Source organism: Epinephelus fuscoguttatus, linkage group LG8 (genome assembly GCF_011397635.1).
Source record: "Epinephelus fuscoguttatus linkage group LG8, E.fuscoguttatus.final_Chr_v1".
Classification (NCBI taxonomy): Eukaryota; Metazoa; Chordata; class Actinopteri; order Perciformes; family Serranidae; genus Epinephelus; species Epinephelus fuscoguttatus.
The window spans coordinates 31,045,651-31,069,564 of NC_064759.1; the positions used below are offsets into that span (position 1 = coordinate 31,045,651).

Consider the following 23,914-nt stretch of genomic DNA (forward strand, 5'->3'; position numbering starts at 1 on the left):
TTCTCCTTTAAATCCAGAGTTAGAACACAAGTGCTTTCTCATTAAATGAGCTCGAGGGTCACCGTTGTGCTGAAAATTGATTGGCAACTAATTTTAAGCACATTATATGAGCATAAAAATAGTCTGAATTAATACATTATTGAGAGGAACAAATTTGATACGTAATGAATAATGGGGGGTACTTGTCCCCCTAAAGTGTATGGTGATCACGGCCATTACGAGACACACCTGTTTCAATGCAGACACCCTCTGTGATGATAGATTATTCTATCCCACCATGTTTAATGTATGCAGTTAGGGACACTAATGGTAGATACCAGATAAACCTGGGATCAGCAGCATGACTTACATACGTTGGCTGTAACCTGTAACTTACAGACACAAGTTGTGATTTCTGTACCATCAGGCCTGTCACTGTAGAGAATTAGCTCATTGTTAAACTATATTCATGGCACTGGTCCCTGCTGCCACCATGCAGAACATCTTCATTTGTGTGGCACCATCATTCCTGACAAAGAGACACATTTCAGTGTGTGATGCATTAAGGGAAAAAGAGAAGCTGGCAGTAGTTGAGCAGTGTGTTGCTCATAGCTACATTCACCATCAGGCAAAGCAGACATTTGTGATTATGTCACATTATATATGATGGCAGACACATGAACTAATGAGCTGATGCTTCAAAATTAATGCTGACTGGAAGTGTCTCAACGAACCCAGAGGCCAGTGCTGTGACGCCTGTGACAGTCTGAATTAACTTTCATGCTGTAATCCTGTGCAGTCTGATGGACACTGGATGGAAGTTTTGATTGAGCTGTCAACAATATTTATTACTGTCACTGATCCAATTTGCACATTTAATGAGTCATGTAGAGGGATACAGTGTGCTCTGACACCACTCGGTCAGTTTTACTGAGGTCTCAGAGCTTTAAGGAGCAGCTATTTAAAACAAAAATGACCAACAACATATTACATTATTGTGTACACACATTCAGTCCAGTGTCTACTAAAAAACTCAGATCGACAGAGAGATTCAACAAATAAATAACTGATGTCGGAAGACATTTTATGCCAAAACTGACATTTTGAAAGAACAGTCCTCCCTGATGATTCTCAAAAAAGTTACCCGAAGATGAAGAGAAATTCTAAACAGCAGACCACCAATCGTAAGTATCTTTACAGCTCTGATGGTGAATTGTTGGACGGTTCTGGTCTGCTTCAGGTTCAAACCTCAACGATGAAATGCTTTTAAGATCCAGAGATCTCCTGGAGGATTTCAGCAGCCAGTGGAACCACATCGACATGACACCTGGGACAGAGAAAGAATAAGTTACTGACAGTATAACAATTATATTACTTACCTAGTGACATAGACAAAGTAAATCTAGTTTTCCAAAAAAAAATGGTGCAAATTATCAGACATCCCTATACCAAATAACCACACACAGTTTGAGGCGAAGATATGAGCTGCATATCATACCCCTCTGTCTATCTCCATCCACCGATCTATAATCTTCAGTCTAATAAAGGCAAAAATGACAAAAACATAATCCAAAAAAGTGCAAATGAATCATGTACTGTACATATTCTCTAAAATACATTAGTTCAAATAATTCTTAGAAGTCTTTGTACAGCTCTAATGTGGCTCCATATTTCTCCCACCTACTTCTGACTCATGTTCTCCAGTAAAATCACAGACTAATATTGAATATGGAATTCATTCAGTATTATCCTGTCCAAACCACCTACTTGTACATCAAGAGGTGGTTCAGCTTTGGATAGAGATGTACTGGTTTTGAACTGCCTGTGGGAAGAATGAACATGTAAGAGTCTGTCCACTCTTGATTAAAAAGCTGTGTTGTCGCTGTCTAGTCGTCTCTCTTTAGAACACACCATGTGAAATCACTTTCCTCTGACTCAATAACACTGAACAAAAATTTAAATGCAACACTTTTGTTTTTGCTCCCATTTTTCACAAGCTTAAGTTGAAGATCTGAGACTTTTTTTCTGCACATTTCAGTCACAAATTTGGCAAAATCCATGTTAGTGAACACTTCTCCTTTTCCAAGACAGTTCATCCACCTGGCAGGTGTGACATATCAAGATGCTGATCAATAACATGATAGCTACCCAAATGTCTGTTGGGATGGTCACAATAAAAAGCCACTCTAAAATGTGCAGTTTTATCTTGGAAAAAGACATTTAACAGGGTTTCACATGACTAGCACCACAGAAATGCATTTTTTTTGGTCACAGATTCCCCAAAGAATCAGTCAGTATCTGATGAGACACCATTTGTCTCATGCAGTGCGACACATCTCCTTCTCATAGAGTTGATTAGGTTGTTGATTGTGGTCTGTTGGAATGTCGGCTCACTCCTCCTCTATGGCTGTGTGGAGTTGCCAGATATTGGCAGGAAGTGGAGCATGTCGTCCTACACGCTGATCCAGAGCATCCAAACTCAGTGGGTGATGCGCCTGGTGAGCAGGCCATGCAAGAACTATGATGTTTTCAGCTGGTGCCATGCATTGTCATGGAACATGAGGTCATGGCGTAGGTGATAGGCATGACAGTGGGTCTCAGTATCTCATCACCGTATCTCTGAGCAGTCAAACTGCCATCAATAAAATATACCTGTGTTCCTTGTCCATAGTTATGCCAACCCATACTATAACCAAAACGTTAACCGCACAATGCCACACATGCCGTCTGCCATTTGCCCAGTACAGAGTAAACTGGGATTCATCTGTGAAAGGAACATGTCTACAAAGTGCCAGACGGCATTGCAGTTGCCCACTTAAGTCAGTTATGACAAACTGCTATAAGGTCACAACCCTGGTGAGAACAAGGAGCATGCAGATGAGCTTCCTTGAGACAGTCTCTGATGGTTCATGCAGAAATTCTTCAGTTGTGCAAACCAATAATTGCATCAGCTGGTCTTAGGTGATGTTGGAGGTGGACATGCTGGATGTTGAGGTCCTGAGCTGGTGTGGCTACACATGGTCTGCGGTTGTGAGGCTGGTTGGATATACTGCCAAATTTACTGAGTACATCTCCATTTCCAAGATTTTTTTTGTTCAATGTATTTCTCCTACTGTTGTCTCTTGTCTCATCCCTCCCCTGTGTGCATATCTCACTCGAGTTGTAATGCTTGTCAGAGAGCACAGATTTGAGCACTGGTATACTGGTAGATGTGCAGCAGTCCGATTTCCGTTTTAACATGAGCATTTTTTGGAAAATGTGTTCACCGTGCTGCCTGACCTATATTACAGCTGGTACAAACTTAAAACCCACAGTTCAAATGTCTCACTGACCAGTGTGCTGCTGTAAACTGCTCTGATGACCAAGCCCGTCTCTGTCAATTCTTTAAGTGCCTTAAGAGCCTTCATGTGTAAAAGTTGTAACCTCTCAGGTATAAATTATAAACTCAAGGCCACGAGTGGATGCAGAGCTAATTTCTTTATCTGAATCCATTTGTCTGTGGGATCGATTTTGAAATGAAAACTAATTCTGTTTCATTAAATTATTTCCTTGAGAGTGTTAAGGCCTCCTGTCATACCAGCTAACACGTAGCTGTTGTCATACAATTCTAGAGACCATGGAGGGCTTTTATTTTTCTTGAAAGTTGATGAATCCACCAAGACTTCTCCCACCTCTATCAGCATCACCACTTACAATAAGCCACGTGGCTTAATGAATGTGCCTGTCCTGTGAATGAGAATGAAAGGGGTGCAAACTGCTGAAGGTTTATTGCTGGGGGAACCTTACTGCATGCTGCATGGTACTGAGTGGACTGAATAAATAAAGGGAAGTGAGACTCCAGTCTGGTTCTGTACTGGTATTTCTCTTGTCAGTAGTCTTCCTGAGTTGCCTTCTGGCTGGCCGATAATCATCTCTACAACTTCAATTCTTTCTTTTAATGAGCTTCTATTTATGTTGCTGCTAGGACACAGTTATATGGCAATGATAAAAATATCACAAGGCATTAAATAAATATTGTTGGACATTCAATATAGTATAACAATGTACTGTAGCAGAGTCACATAAATTTGTAAATCTAAAAATACAATGCAACACTTAAAAGCTGTAACCAATATAAAATGTGATATTTTATAACAACATACATTTACAATATTGCGGCTTGGTTAAAACATCCAGTCTGCTCAGAACCTACAGGCTGTCTCTAATCCTACCTCTCCACTCTCTCCCTTTCTTATCTCCCTCCTCCTCTCTCCTCTTCCTCCCAGGTGTCTTTGAGGGCAGCCTGAGAGCCAGGCCAGCAGAAGCCCACCCCCTTAGTTGATTAAAACCTACACAATTAACCTAATTAACACAGCTCCCAGAGGCCTCAGAAATCCTTGAAAGTTTGTGAATATAGGAAACATAAATTGGATCCATAAAAGTTTTAGGACAAACTTTGGAGTTTGGTTTCTCATTAAATCCCCTGCACTTTCACAGTCCTAAATGGACACTCAGCAGCTGCTCGGAGGACAGCGGAAAATGAAATAATTGGTTTTAGATTACAGTGAATGGCTATTACAGAACCATATTAGCCTCACACTCGGCTTACACCAACACTTGGGGGATCTGTGTGGAATTTATGTGTTTTCCAGCATTTGCGATGGAGCCAAAGAACTATCAGAATTCAGTGGCTGACGAGGTCTCTCACTCTGTTTTCTTCATTCAAATTCTTCATCTCAGTGGATTCTTCACAGAAATAAAGTGGACTACCTCATTCTGCTGTCAGATAGGAGTTATCACCATCTCCTTAAACACTGGTTCTCATTAAATGCCCCCCCCCCCCAAAAAAAATGATCATTTATATCAATCAGTTACTCACCCTGTGTTACCTTGAATTTGCGAACAAAACATTTTTCTTTGATGCCTCCACAGTGAACGAAGTGAACGTGATTCATCCAGTTGTATGACTGCGACTTTCCAAACAAGCTGAGCAAGCTGAACTCTGCACAATGAAGTGCACGAGCAGAATTTAAAGGCACAGCCTGCCTGGCCCCTCTCGTATGTGGAAGTGTTTTAAGTAATAAGGTTTTAGTGGAAATGCATGTCTTAAAGGAAGTGAGTTTATGGCTGGATTGAAAATGGATTATACAAGGGCTACTGCACTAACTGCAGTACTGCAGTACTGCAATACTGCGCTACTGACAAGCCAACTGCAGAGGAAGGCAAGCAATCACCACAACCACTTTGTTCATGCTTTTTCTTTTTTCATGGGAGCGCCACATATTTACTGTAAATATGCTCCAGATTCAAGCAGCGCTGAGCCACTGAGTGTCAATTCTACACTAAGCATTTCAGCCAAACCACGTTTGCCGTTTTTTTCTGGCTGCTGAGAATTAAAAAATATTCAACTTAGGGTTAAACGCTGAGGCTGCTCACAACTGTCACTTTTATCCCAGCCATCCAATCACAGTGGGGAGGGGGGGGACAAATATAACAAAAACCAAGTAGTAAAATAAGTAAAGTAAATTTATTTATATAGCACTTCCCACAGAGAGGACTCACAAAGTGCTTCACAAGTTAAAATACAAAAAATACAATAACAGAAACAATGCAAATACACAAGAACAAATAAAAAAGTAAAGTGCAGCGAAATGCAGAGATGATACAATGGACAATTAATGGAATGCATGCCTAAACAGATGTGTTTTTAACTGCCTTTCAAAAATGTCCACGGAAGAGGCCGCTCTCAGCTCATGAAGTAATGCATTCCACCATTTTGGTGCAACAGCCTTAAAGGCTCTATCACCTGGTCTTTGGTCTTTAATCTTGTGTGAGGGACAGTAAGTAGATGGCCCTCAGCAGACCGCAGTGACCTGACAGGACAGTGAAAGGACACCAGATCCATCAAGTATGCAGGTGCTTGACCATGGAGGGCTCTGTAAGTGATGGTTAAAATCTTGTACTGGATCCTGAAATTAACAGGGAGCCGGTGTAAGGATGCCAGGACTGGAGTGATGTGAGTGAACTTATGAGATCTGGACAGAAGCCTGGCGGCTGCGTTCTGGACTAGTTGGAGGCGGTCTAATGAAGTTTTATTGAGATGGGTGAAAAGAGAAAGAGTCAGGTGAAAAGCGAAAGAGAAAAAACCAACCGTCACATCACTAAACACTGGAGGATCCCGACTTGGACAAACAAACAAAAACTGGAAATAAAAACCAAGAAAAATAATCCCCACACTGTAAAGTGGCTTCTGTGCTTATAAATGCAAGATTGTCAGATAGACCTCATCAGTCATTAACTACTTTTCCACTCTACAGTAGCAGAAACAGTCTGGTATTGCTTTAAAGAGATTTTATGTGATATATCATTATCATCTGAGTAAATGGCAAAAAATAGCCTACTCACTCTGGGCTATATTTAAGTCGTATATAATAATACCTACATGTATTTGAAGTTTTGGCCTATTTCTTATTTGTGTAAATTATTTCTAGTGTTTCTATATCTTCTTATTCTGTTGTAGGATTATAGGCTATTGTTAACATGTCACTCAGATGACTTTTCGCAGTTCCAGAACATCATCGCAGATAATTAGTATCACTGTTTCATCTCATATGATATAAAGTACTTCATTTATGGTTCTGATGATGTCACTTGTAAGTAATAACCCCACCTCATTCAGATGAACATGCTCGTGGCTGAAGAGGAAAATCCAGAATTGACTAAACTAGTGAATGACTAGCTTTGTGATACCAGTTATCCAAACAGCCAATGTTAGGGTTAGTAAAGCCAGATAACCAAAAGATACCTCAGGTATGTGTAACTTGCTTTGTAATACAGGCGTCAGCTCTTAGTTGTGACCAGCTGAAAACATAAACACACTCCCAACACGTTTTACACACATAGACAAAATAAGGAGAAAAAAATGCCTAATAATGTGACATTAGTGTTTTTGTTGGAGTGATCAAATATAGAGCAGTTATAAAATGTACCTACAGTAGAGCTGAGCTATTCCCAAACCAGTGGTCCCCAACCTTTTTTGTCTCATATACCCCCTAACTGAGTTTAAGTACTCCTTTATCAACTCAATTTATTCTTTTTAAGACAAACAGTTATAAAAAAGTAGATAATGTTAAAATAATTTCTTCATTAAAGACATGATCCTGGAGTTTATTCAGTAAGTTAGTAGATATTAGAGGGCAACACTACTGACGGCTTCATGTTTGACTGAACCCAGCAATAAACTAAGGATCAGATTTTGGGGCTTTTCTTTAAGATGGAGAACTATGAGTGACGCTCCTCCCTTCCCCTCTATACTCACTCAGGCTTGAGGTTTGAAAAGGCATTCCTCAGGTTGCCATGGTAAAGGGTGAATGACATCATTTGGGTTAGGATCTCAGCCCAGACCTTCCCTCTCCTTCCCACTCTTCTTCCGTCTCCTCTCTCTGCCCCAACTCCTCTCATCCTCTCAATTAACCCCCCCTCCTCCCCTCCATCCCTCTCCTCTTCTCTCTCCTCATAACTCCTTTCATCTCCTGCCCTTTCTCCTAAAACCTCTGCTCCCCTCCTCCTACCACTAAACCAGTGGGAGTGTGCCAGTCTCAGCCACTTCAAAGGCTGGAGCTGATCTCTGCTTTCATCTGCCAGAGAGCGAGAGGAGAGAGAGGAGAAGAGGGGAGAGGGAGAGCACAAGAGAGAGAGGGAGAGAAAGAAAGGGGTGAAAAAGAAAGAAAATGAGGAAAAGGAGAGAAAATGGAAGGGGGAGAGAGGAGGAGAAATGGGTATAGAGGGTGACAAAAAGGGAAGAAAAGGGGTGACCAAGAAGAAAAGAGGGGGAGAGGGAGGAGGGAATAGGAGAGGCCTCTATAGCAGGACAACAATACACCTTTATTATTGATCTGACAGGGTGTGTGTGTGAGATTGAGAGACAGGCAGTTTGTATATAGATGGGGGTAAAGGGGCCATTGTGTGTATTTATTGTGTGTGTGTGTGTGTGTGTGTGTGTGTGTGTGTGTGTGTGTGTGCGTGTGCGTGTGTGCACTAAGTGTATGTACGTCTATCTTTGTGAGAGCCGATCTGAGTTTCAGACATTGAGAGTGAGGACATTTTTGGAAAGTGAGGACATTTTGGCAAGTCCTCACCTGCAGACAGACCTTCAAAGACCTGTTAGTGGGTTCAGACTTGGTTTAAAGGCTCATGTTAGAAGTAGGTTTAGGTAAGGGTGAGTGTAACGGTTGGTGTTCGGCATTTAGTTGTGATGATTAAGGTTAGGGTAAGGGGCTAGAGAATGCATGATGTCAATGAGTGTCCTCACTAGTATAGAATTAAAGGGTTGTTTGTGTGTGTGTGTGTGTGTGTGTGTGTGTGAGTGCGTGTGTTTGTGTGTGACAGGTCGCTGGTCTCATACATCAAGAGATCAAAGGAAGCATGGTTGCTACAGGGACAAAACCCTCGGCTCAAAGAGGGAACACACAATCGGCCCACATACTCATAAAAGGCAGCCAGATGCAAAGATACAGGTGCGCGCGCACACACACACACACACACACACAAACGCCTAACCTGCAGACACACACTGCATTTCAGACTTGTTGGCCTCTCTGGTAAACATCAGCTTCAGAGATAAAACTGGAAAGTTGTCTTCGGTTTTATAACAATGTAATATATTTTGTGTATTAATCTAAGAGATAAAAGGTGGTTGTAGCAATCAGTGGCCTGTTTCTCACACACACACATTTTGTGTGTGCAGATTTGTGCCACAACATGAGAGGGTTTGCTCCAGCTGGTGAACAGTGCTTGATGCATCACTTGACTATTTCCGAGATGGTGGCCGGGTCCCAAACTTTCTTATTTTACAGCTAAACAGTACACTAAAATATGTTTCTGAAAACATTTAAGGGAAGAAATAGGCAATGCAGTAACAACATATTGATTCATATTTGATCAGCACTGTCTGGTTTGAAAGTTTGACTACACACAAGCAGTAATTGATATGACTGACAGCTGCGTTAGAGACTCCTGGAATCTGATTGTTTTTTTTCTGTGAGCTGTGGTAGATTCTAGTAAATGCCATCAGAGGCAATAGGGGGAGGAGGAGGAGGGACAAGATTTTTTTTACAGACCATCTCATGTACTTCTTTCAGAATATAGTGACAGTTTCAGCAAATACGCCAAAGTTCTTTTCATAAAAGTTACCAACTGCAGTTTTAAAGCAAGCATTACATGCAGTAAGACATGAAACAGAGAATCACAGCTGAAGCAGTGTTGCCTGTACATTTCGCGTGGGTCAGACTGTATTGATCTTGGTTCTGAGTTTCCATCATCGTTACTGTCTTCAGACTAACTGCACAGTTCCCAAACTCATAAATCTTAGAGGGAAGCTGTTACTTTGTCAGGTGTGTGAGGTGGTGCAGGTTATGTTTCTTGCCACTGATATGAAATCTCATGAGACTTCCAAACAAAGAGGAAGTTTTGTTTTTAATATATGTATGCATTTTATCTCTGTGCTCTTTGTGAGCCATTAAGCTGACAGTGTCCTGCACAAGCTTACATCCTTTCAGTTAATAACTAGGAAAAGGTCAGTTTTGACACATGTAATGCAGACATGTTCAGACATGCATAAAAATAATAAGATGAAGGAGAGGGCTGGAGGAGACATATCTAAATCCACAATGACTTGTTACTGGTGTCCTTTGAGGTATGGTTTCAACTGATGTGCAGACTACTGACAGAAATGAGCATCCTATATAGACAAATCTAGAAAGCCCAATTTGCCACATTCATGAAAGAAAAATATGACATTACATTCTCTGTTATTTATGCAAATTGTCTCTCAAAATGAAATTATGGAAGAAGTATTCCATAATAGATTGATATTTTATATGACGCACACAAATGCTTTTAAAAGGCAGAAACACCAGCCCAGTCACCAGAAGAAAATGTTGCCATTATGCCTTTCTGCAAACCATGAATATGTTTCGTTTGCATGTTTCATAGGTATCATATCAATGTTTCTAAAGTGACAATATATGAGCTGACAGTAAATGGCGTGTTGCCAAGGAAAGATGCCTGCCAAGCTGCAGACCACTGCTCGAGACCAACAAACAAGAAAACCAGTCATTGCTGGCTAAAACACAAATGTGGCTTTTCAGGCTAAACATGGATGTTCTGTAGTGACCAGTCAGCGAGGAAATAGCCATCAAAAGTCATCATATACACAGACATCGCTGCTTTTCCTGCCAAGATTGTGCCCTCCAATAGGTTTTCATAGGAACAAATATGATCTTTTCCTAACCATAACCAAGTGGTGTATGTACCTAAAACTTATCTGTGAAGATTCTCAGTTATCCAGGTCATGGTAATCATAAGTGCTCATATTGTAGGCAAGTGGACTTGCTTGCGTTTCTTGAAGATGTTTCGCCTCTCATCCAAGAAGCTTCTTCAGTTCTAAATGACTGGTACAGAGTTGCAGGCTATAAACCCTGTGTGGGTGGGAACCCTTGCAGAGTCGTAGGGTCACGTGAGCTCTTAGTTTCAGAGTCGTTAAGGTCACAACCTTCACTACTACCAGTCATTTAGAACTGAAGAAGCTTCTGGGATGAGAAGTGAAACGTCTTCAAAATGCAAGCAAGTCCAGTTGCCTACGATATTAGCACTTATGATTACCTAAAACTAACCACACATTAACCACAGCATAGTTAAAGATTAGTTTCAACATATGCCTTACATAATAACGTGCAGTTGTAATGTATCCGTGGTTTGCACAAACACTCAATGCCAACATTTTGTTCTGGAAATTGGGTTGGAAACACACACCTGTTGGACATAGTTATGTCCTGCAATAGACCAATTAGCTCCGCTCCTTCAGGACACTCTGACCAATCAGATCGATCTGCAGTCTGCACCTGGAGGAAGAGGGACAGAGTGAGACAGACAAAAGGTGCATTAGTCCTCAGTTAAATGGCAGTGGTCCATGCTTAAAAAATGTGATGACGTGAGTCTGACATACTGTGGGTAATAAATGAATACTGAGCAGTATGTGAGAGCATTGCTGCTCTTTGTAGTCTGCCAGTGTAATACATTAAAAAAAAAAAAACAGGGAGACCACACACTGTTATAATGACCTCAATTTCAAAACAATGCATCACGGTTTCTGTGCCACCCTCCAGCTGTGCTGATTCACACAGTCAAAGTTGAACAACTCTGAACTTGTGGAATAGTGCAGCATGACTTTAAATGATGTCATGTCCACACACCCTGTACACAGGACTGATAAATGATAACATGACTGTCTTTCAGTGGTGTTTATCACTGTCATCTCAACAAAAGCCCTGAAACTCTACAAACACGCAGGATGATTATTTTCTGTCCTCTTTTACAGGCCATTGGACAGATTCATCAGAGGAGGAAGACAAGCAGCTCTGACCATTGCTTCACCAATAATAAGAAACCAATGATGATACATTTGTACATTAAAAATGTAATTTTCACATTCTTTATCTTTTCACAGCATCACTTAAAATCATCCATGGGAAACTACATTACAAGAACCACTGGTCTGTGTTATCATCACAGAAATATTTTTTACAAGTTACCACGACCCACTGCTGAGTGACATCACATTCATTTGTCAATGCCACTTCAAAGTAAATTGATCAAAGAGCTAATTTGCCCAAAATCCAGTTGAACGCACACATGCACACACTCCTGTTAGATTAGCGCTTTTTCACATAAGTGTTTTTTTTTCTTTGCTTCTTTCTACAGATTGTCATTTTGATTTTTGAGCTCCTTACTGCTCCTCAGTTGTGGTCATAATTTTGTTGCTTTAATTCTATTGCTGAACTTAAACATCACTCTCCATTAGAATGTCAGCTAAAGAGTACTCCCCTCTCTTCCCTCACTGAATTTCCTATCTACATCATTTGTTTCTTCTCTTTGTCATGCCTGTGTTTTCATTCCTGTCCTGACATGTCTCACCACATCCTGATGTCGAAGCTCCACACCCACCCGGGAACACCTGGTGTACAGACTGCTGTGCATGGTTGTGTGTGTGGTTCACTTTGAAAAGTGGCATTTACAGAGTTTAAACTAAGTTAAGTAATGTGTTCAGATCTGAATTAAATATAGGGTGACAGCTTGATGTGGAACAAATGTGCTGGAATAAATGAAAAACACTGAGTTTGCCTATATTAGTGCTGTGCACGGCGTATGTGTGTGTGTGTGTGTGTGTGTGCTTGCGCGCTAGTGTGCGTCCGTGTGTTTGGTGAACGTGTTCCCTCTGATGTAAGGTGACATCATCACCTTTGTCTCTGCAGCGACACAGCATGGTTGTTGCTAGGCAACGGGGTTAGGAGGAGACAAAGACGTTCCCTTCGCTGGCTTACTTTTCTCACAAACACACACTTCGCCTTCCCCATCAGAGTGAGGGGACATTTATAAGTGCCTGCCAACCAACCACTACACACATACACACCTACTTATCATCCCTTCTCCATCCCTGCTCTCTACCACGTCTTCACCCCCTCTCCTCCTTTATCCTCCTCTCTCCACACCTCTACCTGACCAACACTCTGACTCCATAACACTGAACTCAAAATCAGATGAGAGGTGCTTAGACAGACACACAGTAGAGGACAGACAGACAAGAGGAAAAGGGACTGGAGCACACTGGTTAACTTGTGCAAACAAAATTTTGCACAATTAAAGGCTGTAAGTGAATCGGTGTGCTGCAGTCCCTTTTTTTTCCTTGGAAGTTTGCTAGTCCTCAAACTCAGAGGCGCATGATTCAGCTGCATACCGCTTACCGGAAGACATGCAGACAGACAGACATACAGACAGATTCAGACATGTTGCCGCTCAGAGAGACAGCACAGGGCTGTCATAATAAATATCAACTTCAAACAAGAGACAATGTAGTTGACAATATAGGAGAGAATAGTACATTTACTAGAATAACTTGCATCATGCATGAATTAGACAATCTATATATGTATGTGTGTGTGTGTGTGTGTTTGTGTGTGTGTGCGTGCGTGCCTGCGTGTGAGGGAAAGAGATAGACAGACAGTGAAGCTATTGAGGAATGATTATTTGTATTATCACGCGACTCTGCCCGCTTCGATGATGGATAAAAACCTTTCCATGTTTCCGGCTCAAACATGTGAAAGGTTACAATAATTCGACATAATATGCTTTGACATTTTGGAGACTCTGCACTGAGATATTTCAGCCTCCGGAAATGAGAGAGGAAGAAGCTTTTAGAGACAAGAGACAAGAGTGGTATTAACAAGCAGTATGAGGAAAAACACAGGACAACATCGACAACAACATCCTCCCTGACCTCACGGATCCAGGTTTGCCGTAAAGTAAGTAAACAAAATTTACACTAAAAAACTACATACTAATAAACATGATTTCTGCCTGACCACTTAATAGTACAGATTTATGTGCTTTTGACATGAATTGTGCATAAATATTAAGGGACCCATCACTGAATGCCAGATGCAGACCAAGTTTAAAAATGTTGTACACTGACAAACTGCTTTAAAAGAAATAATAAATACTTATTTCTCTGACAACTTCTTATGAGTCCCTTTTCATTTAATTAGCATTCTCCTTTAAGTCTTTCCAAGTTGTGTTTGTTGAAAGAGGACTAGTTGAAAATTCCACTAATTCAGACTTGATTCATTCTCCCTCTCTCCTCCTTTGCAGTTTCCAAGCTATTAGCGGGATCTTTGATTGAGATTAACAGAACCCTGAAATCAATGAAAGATAATTAAAAACCCTTTGTTGAAGGGCAGGCACTTGTTTGAGTGTGTAGGTGTGTGTGTGTGTGTGTGTGTGTGTGTGTGTGTGTGTGTGTGTGTGCTTCTGAGAATGTGTGAGTCATTGTGTGTCTGTGATGGTATATCTGTGAAAAAGTGCACGCTGTGGATGTTAAATGTCTGTTGCATTCTTTCAAAGGCGCACTCTGCCTTCTGCCAGCTGATTGGCTGTTTGATAATACAATTCAAGAAGACTTAACAAACGGTTTGACAGTGTTGATCTTAGTTTGTCTTTAAAACTTTGCTGCTGGACCCGAGTGAAAAAAAAGGTACAAGGTGGGAGAAGAGTACTGCAGCGCCACTCTGAGGGAACTTTACTATTTAAATCTTTTAAATTAACTAATGTGCAATGAGTTGAATGACTGGATGTGCAGAATGGCAGATTGGTATTTTTCTGGGCAAATAAATTAGTTCTGCTCCTAGCACTGAGCTGCTTAGTGACTCATCCACTAGCTATGAGGAAATGGCTGAAACACAGTTTTGTGTGTGTTGCTCAGGGTGGTGAGCAGGATAGAGAATACACACCCTGATGCCACTGTAGCTGTTAGCACAGGGGGTAAAGAGGGAGCTTTCACACGAGGACAAATTTGTTACAACAGACAGACAGATACACACAAAAAGAGAAAGAGGATAGTCTGTGAGCTCGTGTGTGACAGAGTTTGTGTGTGGGTGGTTCAGGTGGCTGGAACTAATTAGTGAAAGGAATCAGAAAATACACACACGCAAACTCTCTCTCACTAAGACACACACACACACACACACACACACACACACACACACACACACACTACAAATGTAGGGTAGCTTCCAGGCAAAGCCTTCAGTCAGATCATATGATCTCAGGGTGACAGCTGACCTTGTGTCCCACGTGCAGAAACTATTTCATGACCCTACGGCCAAGCCAAAACATTAGGAATGCATTTTACATAATTCATAGGGGTCTACTAAAAATCAGTCAATTTTTTTTCACTGGTCATGTTGAGTTTTTAGGATAAATTTTCACTGGGCTGCCCTCACCAACCCTGGCTCTCTTTTACCTAGCTGCTGAAATTACAGTTGAACAACTTTGCAAAACTCTGGATTAAATTAAATGACCACATCTTTTAAACATCCAGTACCAACATTTTTAAAATAACTTATTCCTGAAGTATCTGTACCAAGACAACTTCAGTAAGAGTTCTAGTTTAAAGTTAGAGAAAGGGTTAAAAAGTGGGCATTGATTGTTGTCTTGCAACAAACCCTGGTCTTTTGTATCTAAATAAAATGATTTACTTCCACACACTTACTTGTCTCTGTGCTACATAAACAGCACACTGCTTCCCACATTGCCACTGAGTGTTGGCACTGGGCATGAATCTTGTACTGCAGAATCATTCAATATGAATTTATTTCTTAGGAAAGCTGGGCTGCAAATTACATACCAGATACATTGTTTGACTGCATCATAACTGGCCTTGTCTAATGCAGTATGACTCTTTGATCAGTTTAGTTAACTCTCTTATTGGCTTTGCCATTTAATACTTTACTTAGTTGAATTACAGCATGCCTCAGTTTAATTTCTACCTGAATTAGTGAATTGTAACAGCGTCATTTTATTGTTGTGTTTGTCTATCTAGACAAGAAACTGCCACATTGTTGAAACCTTGCTGATTGTTACAAACGTTAGCTGCAGCTGCTTCAGTTCTCTCCATGAAACCACATAGAGCTAATGCTGTTTGGTATATTCGGGCAATAGAAGCTTCACTAAATCTCCACTTGCTTTACTGCAGTGTGCTCTCTTACAAGTCAGTCGTCTTTGGCCTGTACTACAAATCATTTTGACTATCAGACAAAATTGGACAGACCCTCGAACAGAGAGTGACAGGCAGATACAAACCAACTCTCTTTCTCCCTCTCTGTCTTGCTCCCTCTGTCAGTCTAGTTCTGGTGAAACTACACTCTATTTTCAGAACAGCAGCACAGCAGGGCTGTGTGTGTGTGTGTGTGTGTGTGTCTGCACTGAGTCTGTTTTCATTATTCCAATATTTTCCTTCTGCAGTGGCTGCAGTTAATATTTCAGCCCCCAAAAAATACAAACAAATACGGGGCCAAGATTCGTGAATCATACAGAGAAACATGTTTCAGTGCTGTGATGACTAATCTGGGACCTGATTAAATCTCATACAAGCTATGTTGACATGCGTGTGAACACTTCTGTGCATAGATGTTGGTCTTTTTGTGTCCATGTGTGTCTCTGCATGATTAAATGTGCACTGTACTCACCAGTCGTTTGAGGATCCTCAGGGTTGTGCGTTGGACTCGGGGGGTCTCTGTGTGTATTTGTGTACGCAGCACATGTGAAAAGCTTTGCAAACAGGAAGGTGACAGGCAGTCATAACCCTCTCCTCCATACAGCTGGACCAGTAGGGACAGACACTGAATAGACTCCTCCCAAACTTCCTGGTTTTCAGTGGACAGCTAAAAGGGGAGAAAGTAAATAAAACAAAGAAATAACTCTGTGCACCATGTTTCTATTTACGTCATTGTGGTTACTATGGGCCATAGGTTCTCCTTCCTCTAGGTTTACTTACAATACATATCATAAATAGATATCTGAATTAAAAATCTGAAATTTACTTAAACAATTTAGTCACATTTTTACACACACACACACACACACACACACACACACACACACACACACACACACACACACACACACACACACGTCAGCAACAGAAAGTTTGCAAATACAGTGGGGAGTCTGAGCAGTCCAGGATGAGACCCTCGACGCTGCCTTTGGTTGGCTACATTGGAGTTGCTAAGTGGTACCTGTTGGTCTGACTAATGGTAAATTGGCAAGTCAACGAATGGTTATTTCATAAGAATGAAATGACATAACATGAATAAACATAACTAAACACAATGTGAATAAAACTTGAACACGTTTCCTTCTCTGTAAACATGAATTCTGCCTGGGTCACATCAGATGGATTTTCTTCAGCAATGGTTGTTTATCAACGAAGACAACAACTTCCATGATTCCACGCTACTTTACAACATCATCAAAGTCCATCTTTGGTTATTCTTTTGATTAGGGTGTGTTCCAAATCGCATACCTTGTCTTTTTAATTTTAGTAGATACTGCAGATACTGTTAAAAAGTAGGTTTTGTTGCATGCAGCATACACACAACAGGAACATACTGCTTCTTCATAACATTGCGCCCCTAACTTTGACCCTTTTGCTTATACATCCCTTACCTTGGAGATAGAATAAAACCCCATTCACCAAACTCACCAGAGAGAGGTCAACCCAGAGAGCTTTGCTGTTGGTACTTTGCAATGCGTGTTGTTTAAACCCTAGATTCTAACATATTATAATCACAACAGTAAAATTAGAAATGCATTTCTCTCTCATTGATATTTTCATAATTATGTCTTTATGTTGTTGGCAATTTACAATTATTATTTTGTTCACTTAAAAAATCAATATTCCTATTATTACCATCTATTCCACTGGTCATCAGTTACTTCAATGTGCTGTCATTTGTCACTGGGGGTTCTGACAGCTCTCAATCAGCCATAAACCTGTCATGTGTTTGTGGCTCAGTTGATGTGACACATCTTCTGCTGTGCAGAGAATTGAGGGTCAGAACTGCCAGAAAAGCATGCTGGCTTACAAACGGCAAAATGTGACAAACTGCAAAATGTGCATCTGTGGATGCAGAAGAACATCCTTGTATTTTTGGCATACTGCATTTGACATACTATATGATATACTAAATCTTTTTACATCGTACTAATTAGTATGGCTGTATGGGTAAGGGAATGCACAGTAAGAGACCACTACCACAAAAAAAATACACATTGTGTGTTTAACACCAGCAAGTATTGCAGTTTTAATGATATTAGATTCAGAGATCATATTGACGCTGCTGCTCTTTCTATTCCACTAATCTCCCACGGGGCAAAGGGGCTGTGCAGAGGCCGGGGGTGTGTCAGCTGCCCCCTTAACCCTCTCATACACAACCACACACACAGACGCCCACCCAACACTCAATGTGTCAAGTATAAGTAAAAACCTCTATTGTGTCCCTTGAGACCTCCTCTTCTTCTCCTCCCATTTTCCGAGTCCCCCTCCTTTCTGTCCTCAACATCCCAGAATGCCTCACAGCACCCTCTCTCCTTTGCCCTGATTCCCTCTATCTTTCTTCCTGTCCTCTCTCCTTGCCTGTGAATCTGACTTCATCCTCTCACCTTCATTTCATTCTTTTGAACTCACAGAAGCCCCCACCTTCTCTTTTCCTACTACTGACCTTCCTTATCCAACTTACTGCTACTGTTTTGAAATACTTAAACATATTTATGTTTTTCAGTGTAAAGAATGTTGCAGAAGGCAAAGACAATCATTCATTAAGCAGTTACATTCAATTGTCACTGTTCAGATGATTCTTCTCACTCAATGACTGACTCAATCTATGCTCCTATAGTGAAAAATCATCTATTTACACCATCAATTTATAGACGGAGGTTTTGATATTTGGGTTAGAAGAGGGGTCACCGCAATAAGTTATTGCTTATTGCTATTAATTGATAACAGCTTTTAAAGTTTTAACATCCCCCCTCTCACTTTTCCCCATTTTCGCAACTCCATTGTTTTCAATCGACATCCTCCACTTATTTCCCGTCACAACCACCAAGCTCTGTTTAAGATTCTTGGATTCACTGGGAGAGTTCACCCCTTAAAAAAACTCACAAAATTTGGAACACTTGACTTTGTTAAGGAGTCAGTGGGAGGAAAATTCGGGGACACAGTTTTCTGAGTTTGGATGAAAACTTAAGACACAAGACATCTCTCTTCAATTTGCTTACAATATACAATTATCCAATTCAAGAATCTGCATTGTCTTCACAGTTCCAAAATAACGTTAGCTACATTCACACCCAGTGTCGATCCTATGTGTGACCAATACAGGCAAGCACCAGCCACCCTTTCACATATGTTGTGGCTTTGTCAAAAACTAGTTTCAATTTTTAAAACCTTCTCAGATGTTTTGGAGGTAGCCATACAACTTTCTGCCACTACTGTAGTATTTGGAGTAGCTCCACAAAATGTACATCTTAGTCTTCAGGCAAAAAATATTATAGCTTTTGCATCTCTTCTAGCTAGATGGCTTATACTACTTAAATGGAAAGACATTTTTTCTCCAACCTCTAAACTTTGAATTAATTATGTTATACATCATCTGACTTTGGAGAAAATGTGATAAAATGTGTGCTCACAAATGTTCTGCTATATGCTATTTTTTAACTTAACTTAACATTTATTTTCTGGAGCCTATGCCAGTTGACACTGGGCAAGAGGTGGGGTACACCCTAGGTTGCCAGACTTTCGCAGGGCTAACATATGGAGACAACCAACCATTCACGCTCACATTCAGACCTATGGGAAATTAAGAGTCACCAATTAACCTGCATGTCTTTGGATTGTGGGAGGAAGCTGGGGTACCCAAAACTTTGGCAGGATCATTTACAGATATGGCTTATTTAAAGTTATCAAGGAAATTTTGATACGTCAACCCAGTGTGAAGTAAATCTAAATTTCCAGACATTTCACACTCCAAGCTTAAATAAAATCATAATAAATGATCAGAAATTCAAAACTGACACACACACATTCTTCAGATATTAAATACCACATGTTTAAAATGGTGTTCATATCGGTTTAACAGTTAGCCTGCAGTGATATTCAATATCTTGTTGTAATTTGTACAGTATGCACAGTATTTTTTATTTCATATCATTTTTAACAAAACGTCACCAAAATATTGGACAATACACTTGAAACCAGCAGAATGATGTGAGATTTTTGTTCAGAATTTCATCACCAGTGTTTTGACTATTGTAAGTGCTTTAAGCCTTAAAGCCACAGTCACCACGGTTACATGATGGCTTCTCATTCGGAATGAAATAAATCTGAATGAAATCATTCGGAATTAAAGTGTTTCCAGGTAGTTTACATGGGAAATATTAATTCCGAATGAGGGTTTACATGGGAGATCAGTTCAGTCGCCTTTATTCAGGTCTGCGCAAGGTTTGGGGCAGGGAAGGTTTCTGATTGGACAGGGGGCGGGGCGGATGTTACGTGTTTACGTTTACCGGAAGAAAACACTGTAGTCCTCGCTCCGGATAACAAGATGCTTGACGACGCCATTCTTAGTGCCTTTTTCGGGCGAGTTTTGCTTATATTCTTGAAGCAGCAGTACGACAACAATCTTGTTCTGCTAATGCTTCATCTGTTGAGCAGGAGAAGGGAGGCAGAAGACCATGCTGTGGCGAATGGAAACCGGTGAGTGCAACGAGTCCGACTACTCTACCTCAGCCCGTTGCTATGCAGCCCGTTGCTATGCGTGCTATATATGTCATTGCACCAGAAGGGCAAGGAAACGAGCATGTGCAGAAAGACCGGAATGAACTTAAAGAGGAATGAGTGTATACATGCACACAAAATTCTTTCATTCGGAATGACAAACGGAATAAACCACCCCCTTTAATTTTCAATCGGAATGACCGTTTACATGACCACTTTTAATCGGAATGGCCTTTCATTCCGATTAAAAGTGGAATTAAACTGTCCATGTAAATGTACTGCTTGTGCAGGAATTTCTCCCATCTAACACTGAAATCATATATTGCATTCAAACAGATGGCGCACTCTAGCGCCTCACTGTTTCAACACTGTAGCCGCTGTGTACCAAAAAGCTATGATAACACTGATAAAACTATGTCATCCGATACTACATGTAGTATTCATTCAGGCTCCTACACAGACACACACGACGCGAGTTGACACACCCCCTCCTCACCATGCTGGCTGTGTTTACAACGTAGGACTGTTGGGGCGGATGTAAATTGAAACAAACCAATCATGTCTTGTCCTTTGACAACTGACAAGTGGCTCAACCTCACACACCTCATCCCTCTCCTTGCATTACTGCGCTGCTAACAGCTGTTAGTGGCCAGTGGCACTACTGCCGCATAACAAAGTCCCACTCTTTGAGCATAATGCAGGATCACGTATTATGCAGCATCACGGGAGACGGAATCCTCGTCGCCAAGAAAGTGCAAAAGGGAATCAAAAAGGCAGCGTGACCAGCGAATTAAAAAAACAAGGGTCAGCACTGGGGTTGCCTTTCCCAGGTGGAGAGAGCTGCTGAAGGAGAAAGGTAATACAATCACAGGCCAGCGCTAACAGCGGCTACCGGCTAACAGCTAACAGCGGCGCAGTGATGCGAGGAGAGGGATGAGGCAGCTAACAGCCAATAGCGGCGCTGGCCTGCGATTGCATTACCATTCTCCCTCAGCAGCTCTCTCTACCTGGGAAAGGCTACCCAGATGTGGGCCTTCGTTTTTTTAATTCGTCGGTCACGCTGCCTTTTCTATTCCCTGCTGCGCTTTCTTGGATTCCGTCAAGGATTCCGTCTCCCATGATGCTGCATATGCATGATCCTGCATTATGCTCAAAGAGTGGGACTTTGTTTCAAATTTGCCAGGGTAGTAGCGAAGCGCCTCTTGCTCCTCTCCTTCGGCTCCTCAGTCATGCAGTGCTGGCCTGGCTCTCAACGAAAACGCCGAAGGCGGTGCTGTATGTCCCTTGCTGGTGGGTGTATTCTCAAGATGGTGAAACGTAATGGAGCCCCACAGACGACTTACCCGCACAATGTACGAACAAATCCGAAATTCTCCTTTTACGAGAATAAGTCAGATTATTGGTGGAGGTAATAGTACACCAGTGATGACATATTTATGAATGCAGACATCAATTTTTGCCAATAAACAAATGAAAATGTTGCACAATGCCCCTTTAAACAAAAAAACAAACAAACAAACAAACAAACAAACAAACAAACAAAAACAGTTTTGCGCATGAGGTATTATTACATCGAGTTGTCAGAAGGTATATAAGAAGCCATATCTTTCTGGTGGTGCAGTGAGTAAGTCACCTGCTCCAGGGATACTGAGGTTCAAAGTTCATATTCCCATGTTGGTGAGTATTACACATTTTGAACAATTTTTACTTTGACCACACTCCAGAAACAAGCAGACTGGTGTGTGATTTTTTTCAGGATTGTTTCCCCAACAGTTAAATTTGTTGTGAATACTTTTGGTGACCTCCCTCTCTTTGCTTTCTTCTTTTGAGGCAGGTGAGGCAGGTTTGGCATCCTGGTCTTGGTGGCCAGGGTTGGAGCGGTCATGGGGAAACCACCTGCACCTGGGTAGATCTTATGTTTATGCCCATCTAATGTGAACTATTGTGGTTTAAAAGACATGGCATGCAATATCCAGTGCTATTTTATTAATTTCCAAACTTAATTTCCCAATCTTCTTTGACAAATGTCAAATATTCAATATATTTAACTCAAGTAAAAAAATGTAAGGTTAAAAGTTCAAATCCCACTTTTGCCATCCTGCAGGTGGTCTGAACATTTGCATTTTCAAAACAGTGGGACTGTTTGTGTATCAATTAATGGACATAAGATGCATTCCAGATTCTGAACAAAAAAACCCAACAAGAAACGAAATGTATTCATGTGAAACACGCTTTTACAGAGGGCCATAAGCCACATCAAATGTTTGGTTTGGGGGTGTGGGGGGGCTTGTATTGTTATATTGTTTTCCAGTTTGTAATTTGTTGTATTTGTATGACTTTAAATAGTAATAAAAAAAAAAAGCAAAAAAAGTTGTAATATTTAAGTGCTTCAATTATGATTGTGTGATTCTGACTGCAGATAAAGAAGGAAGTTATTTTGCATCACATTATTCTTTAACATCTGATTTTAATCCTCAGTAGGGTGTATGGTGTCAGAAGGTGTGGATGTATGAATGGCTACAGCGATAACATTGCCACATTTCTGTCAGCAGAAAGATTGCTCTCAGTCTTATCTTCCTGTTTTTCAGACTGCATCACTGTCTGTGCTGGGACTTGTAGATGTAAGAGCTTTTTTTGTACATTTCTGGGATTAATATTTGTTATAACTGTCGTATAATTACTTCAGTGAACTAGAATAATCATCTGTGTCAAACAGACAAGCAAAGAGCAAGGAGCATATTGTAGTTATACAAAATTCCTACACTTATGTCACATATAGCATAGTCAACACGTTGTATAAAGCCTATGTAACCTGTATTCTTGGATACTTTGACAGAACCAGTTAAAGGAACTGGACAGAGGACACAGAGTCCATGAATGAAATTGCATTACAAGCATTTTACTGGTCTCTCTGAAAATAGTTTACGTTTGTGTTTATGCACACTTCTTTGAGGGAGAGCTAATAAAGAAAGAACTTTTAAATGAGCTTGATCAGTAGTGTTGCTGCTTACAGTGCAGTCAGATGTGGGAGAAGGTTTGAGAAGTAGTCTTGAAGGAAGCTGTAGATCTACCTACAGCAACAGTGGCAGATGCTTTTACAGGTCTAGCTAGATTCATTTGGGTTTAGAGAATATTAATATAATTTACAGAAGTGGTGTTGATTCCTTGTGAAATCACTGTTTTACCTTTAGATGTTAAAGTTATTTTAAATGTCCGCAAATTTACCCACAGAGAAGCACAGAAGTGGAGTTCAGACTAGCTTGTTAAAAGCAGTTCAAACTAATCTATGGGTCCCAACTGTGAACTGATACAGCTTACAGGATCTCTAAGTTGACACACTCTCCCAGGTGTATGGTTAAAGTGATTATACTGGCCACCAGCAACTGGTGAAAAGTGCTGCATAAGGTGTCACTTTCAACAGCATCCTGCTGCAGAGCTCCAGGCTCAGGCTCACCTCTGGCACTGGGAACCATCTCTATTGCCCGGACCCATGGTGGAAAATCAAGTGATACCTTGTGTGTTAAGATTTAAAATCCTGTGTGTTTATCGCACTTCCTAATCAATAAGTAATGTTTACATACCACAGTAGCATAGTTAACTGTTAACGTATACTTTAACGTTAATAAATAAAGTAGCCTACTGAGTGTATATTTCATACATTGTATCACGTCCATGCCATTGTATAAGTAGGCCTATTATAAGCTGACCGATCACATTTGGTTTTTGAATATGTATTTGTCATGCTTATTTTTAATAAATAAAATGATACCATGTTTTCATTAGCCCTTC

General features: G+C 40.8%; 1 protein-coding gene across 1 annotated transcript in view; it reads right to left on the bottom strand.

The window, feature by feature from the left end:
• Positions 1-642: 642 nt before the first annotated feature.
• ulk4 (unc-51 like kinase 4) overlaps positions 643-23,914 on the bottom strand; it is a 116,205-nt gene continuing 92,933 nt past the window's right edge. Inside the window, exons 35-37 of the mRNA XM_049583518.1 lie at positions 16,038-16,232; positions 10,771-10,859; positions 643-1,306 (exon numbers count right to left, since the gene is read on the bottom strand). Coding sequence (XP_049439475.1) covers positions 1,246-1,306; positions 10,771-10,859; positions 16,038-16,232 — 345 coding nt within the window. The 3' untranslated portion in view covers positions 643-1,245. The remainder of the gene's footprint in view (positions 1,307-10,770; positions 10,860-16,037; positions 16,233-23,914) is intronic.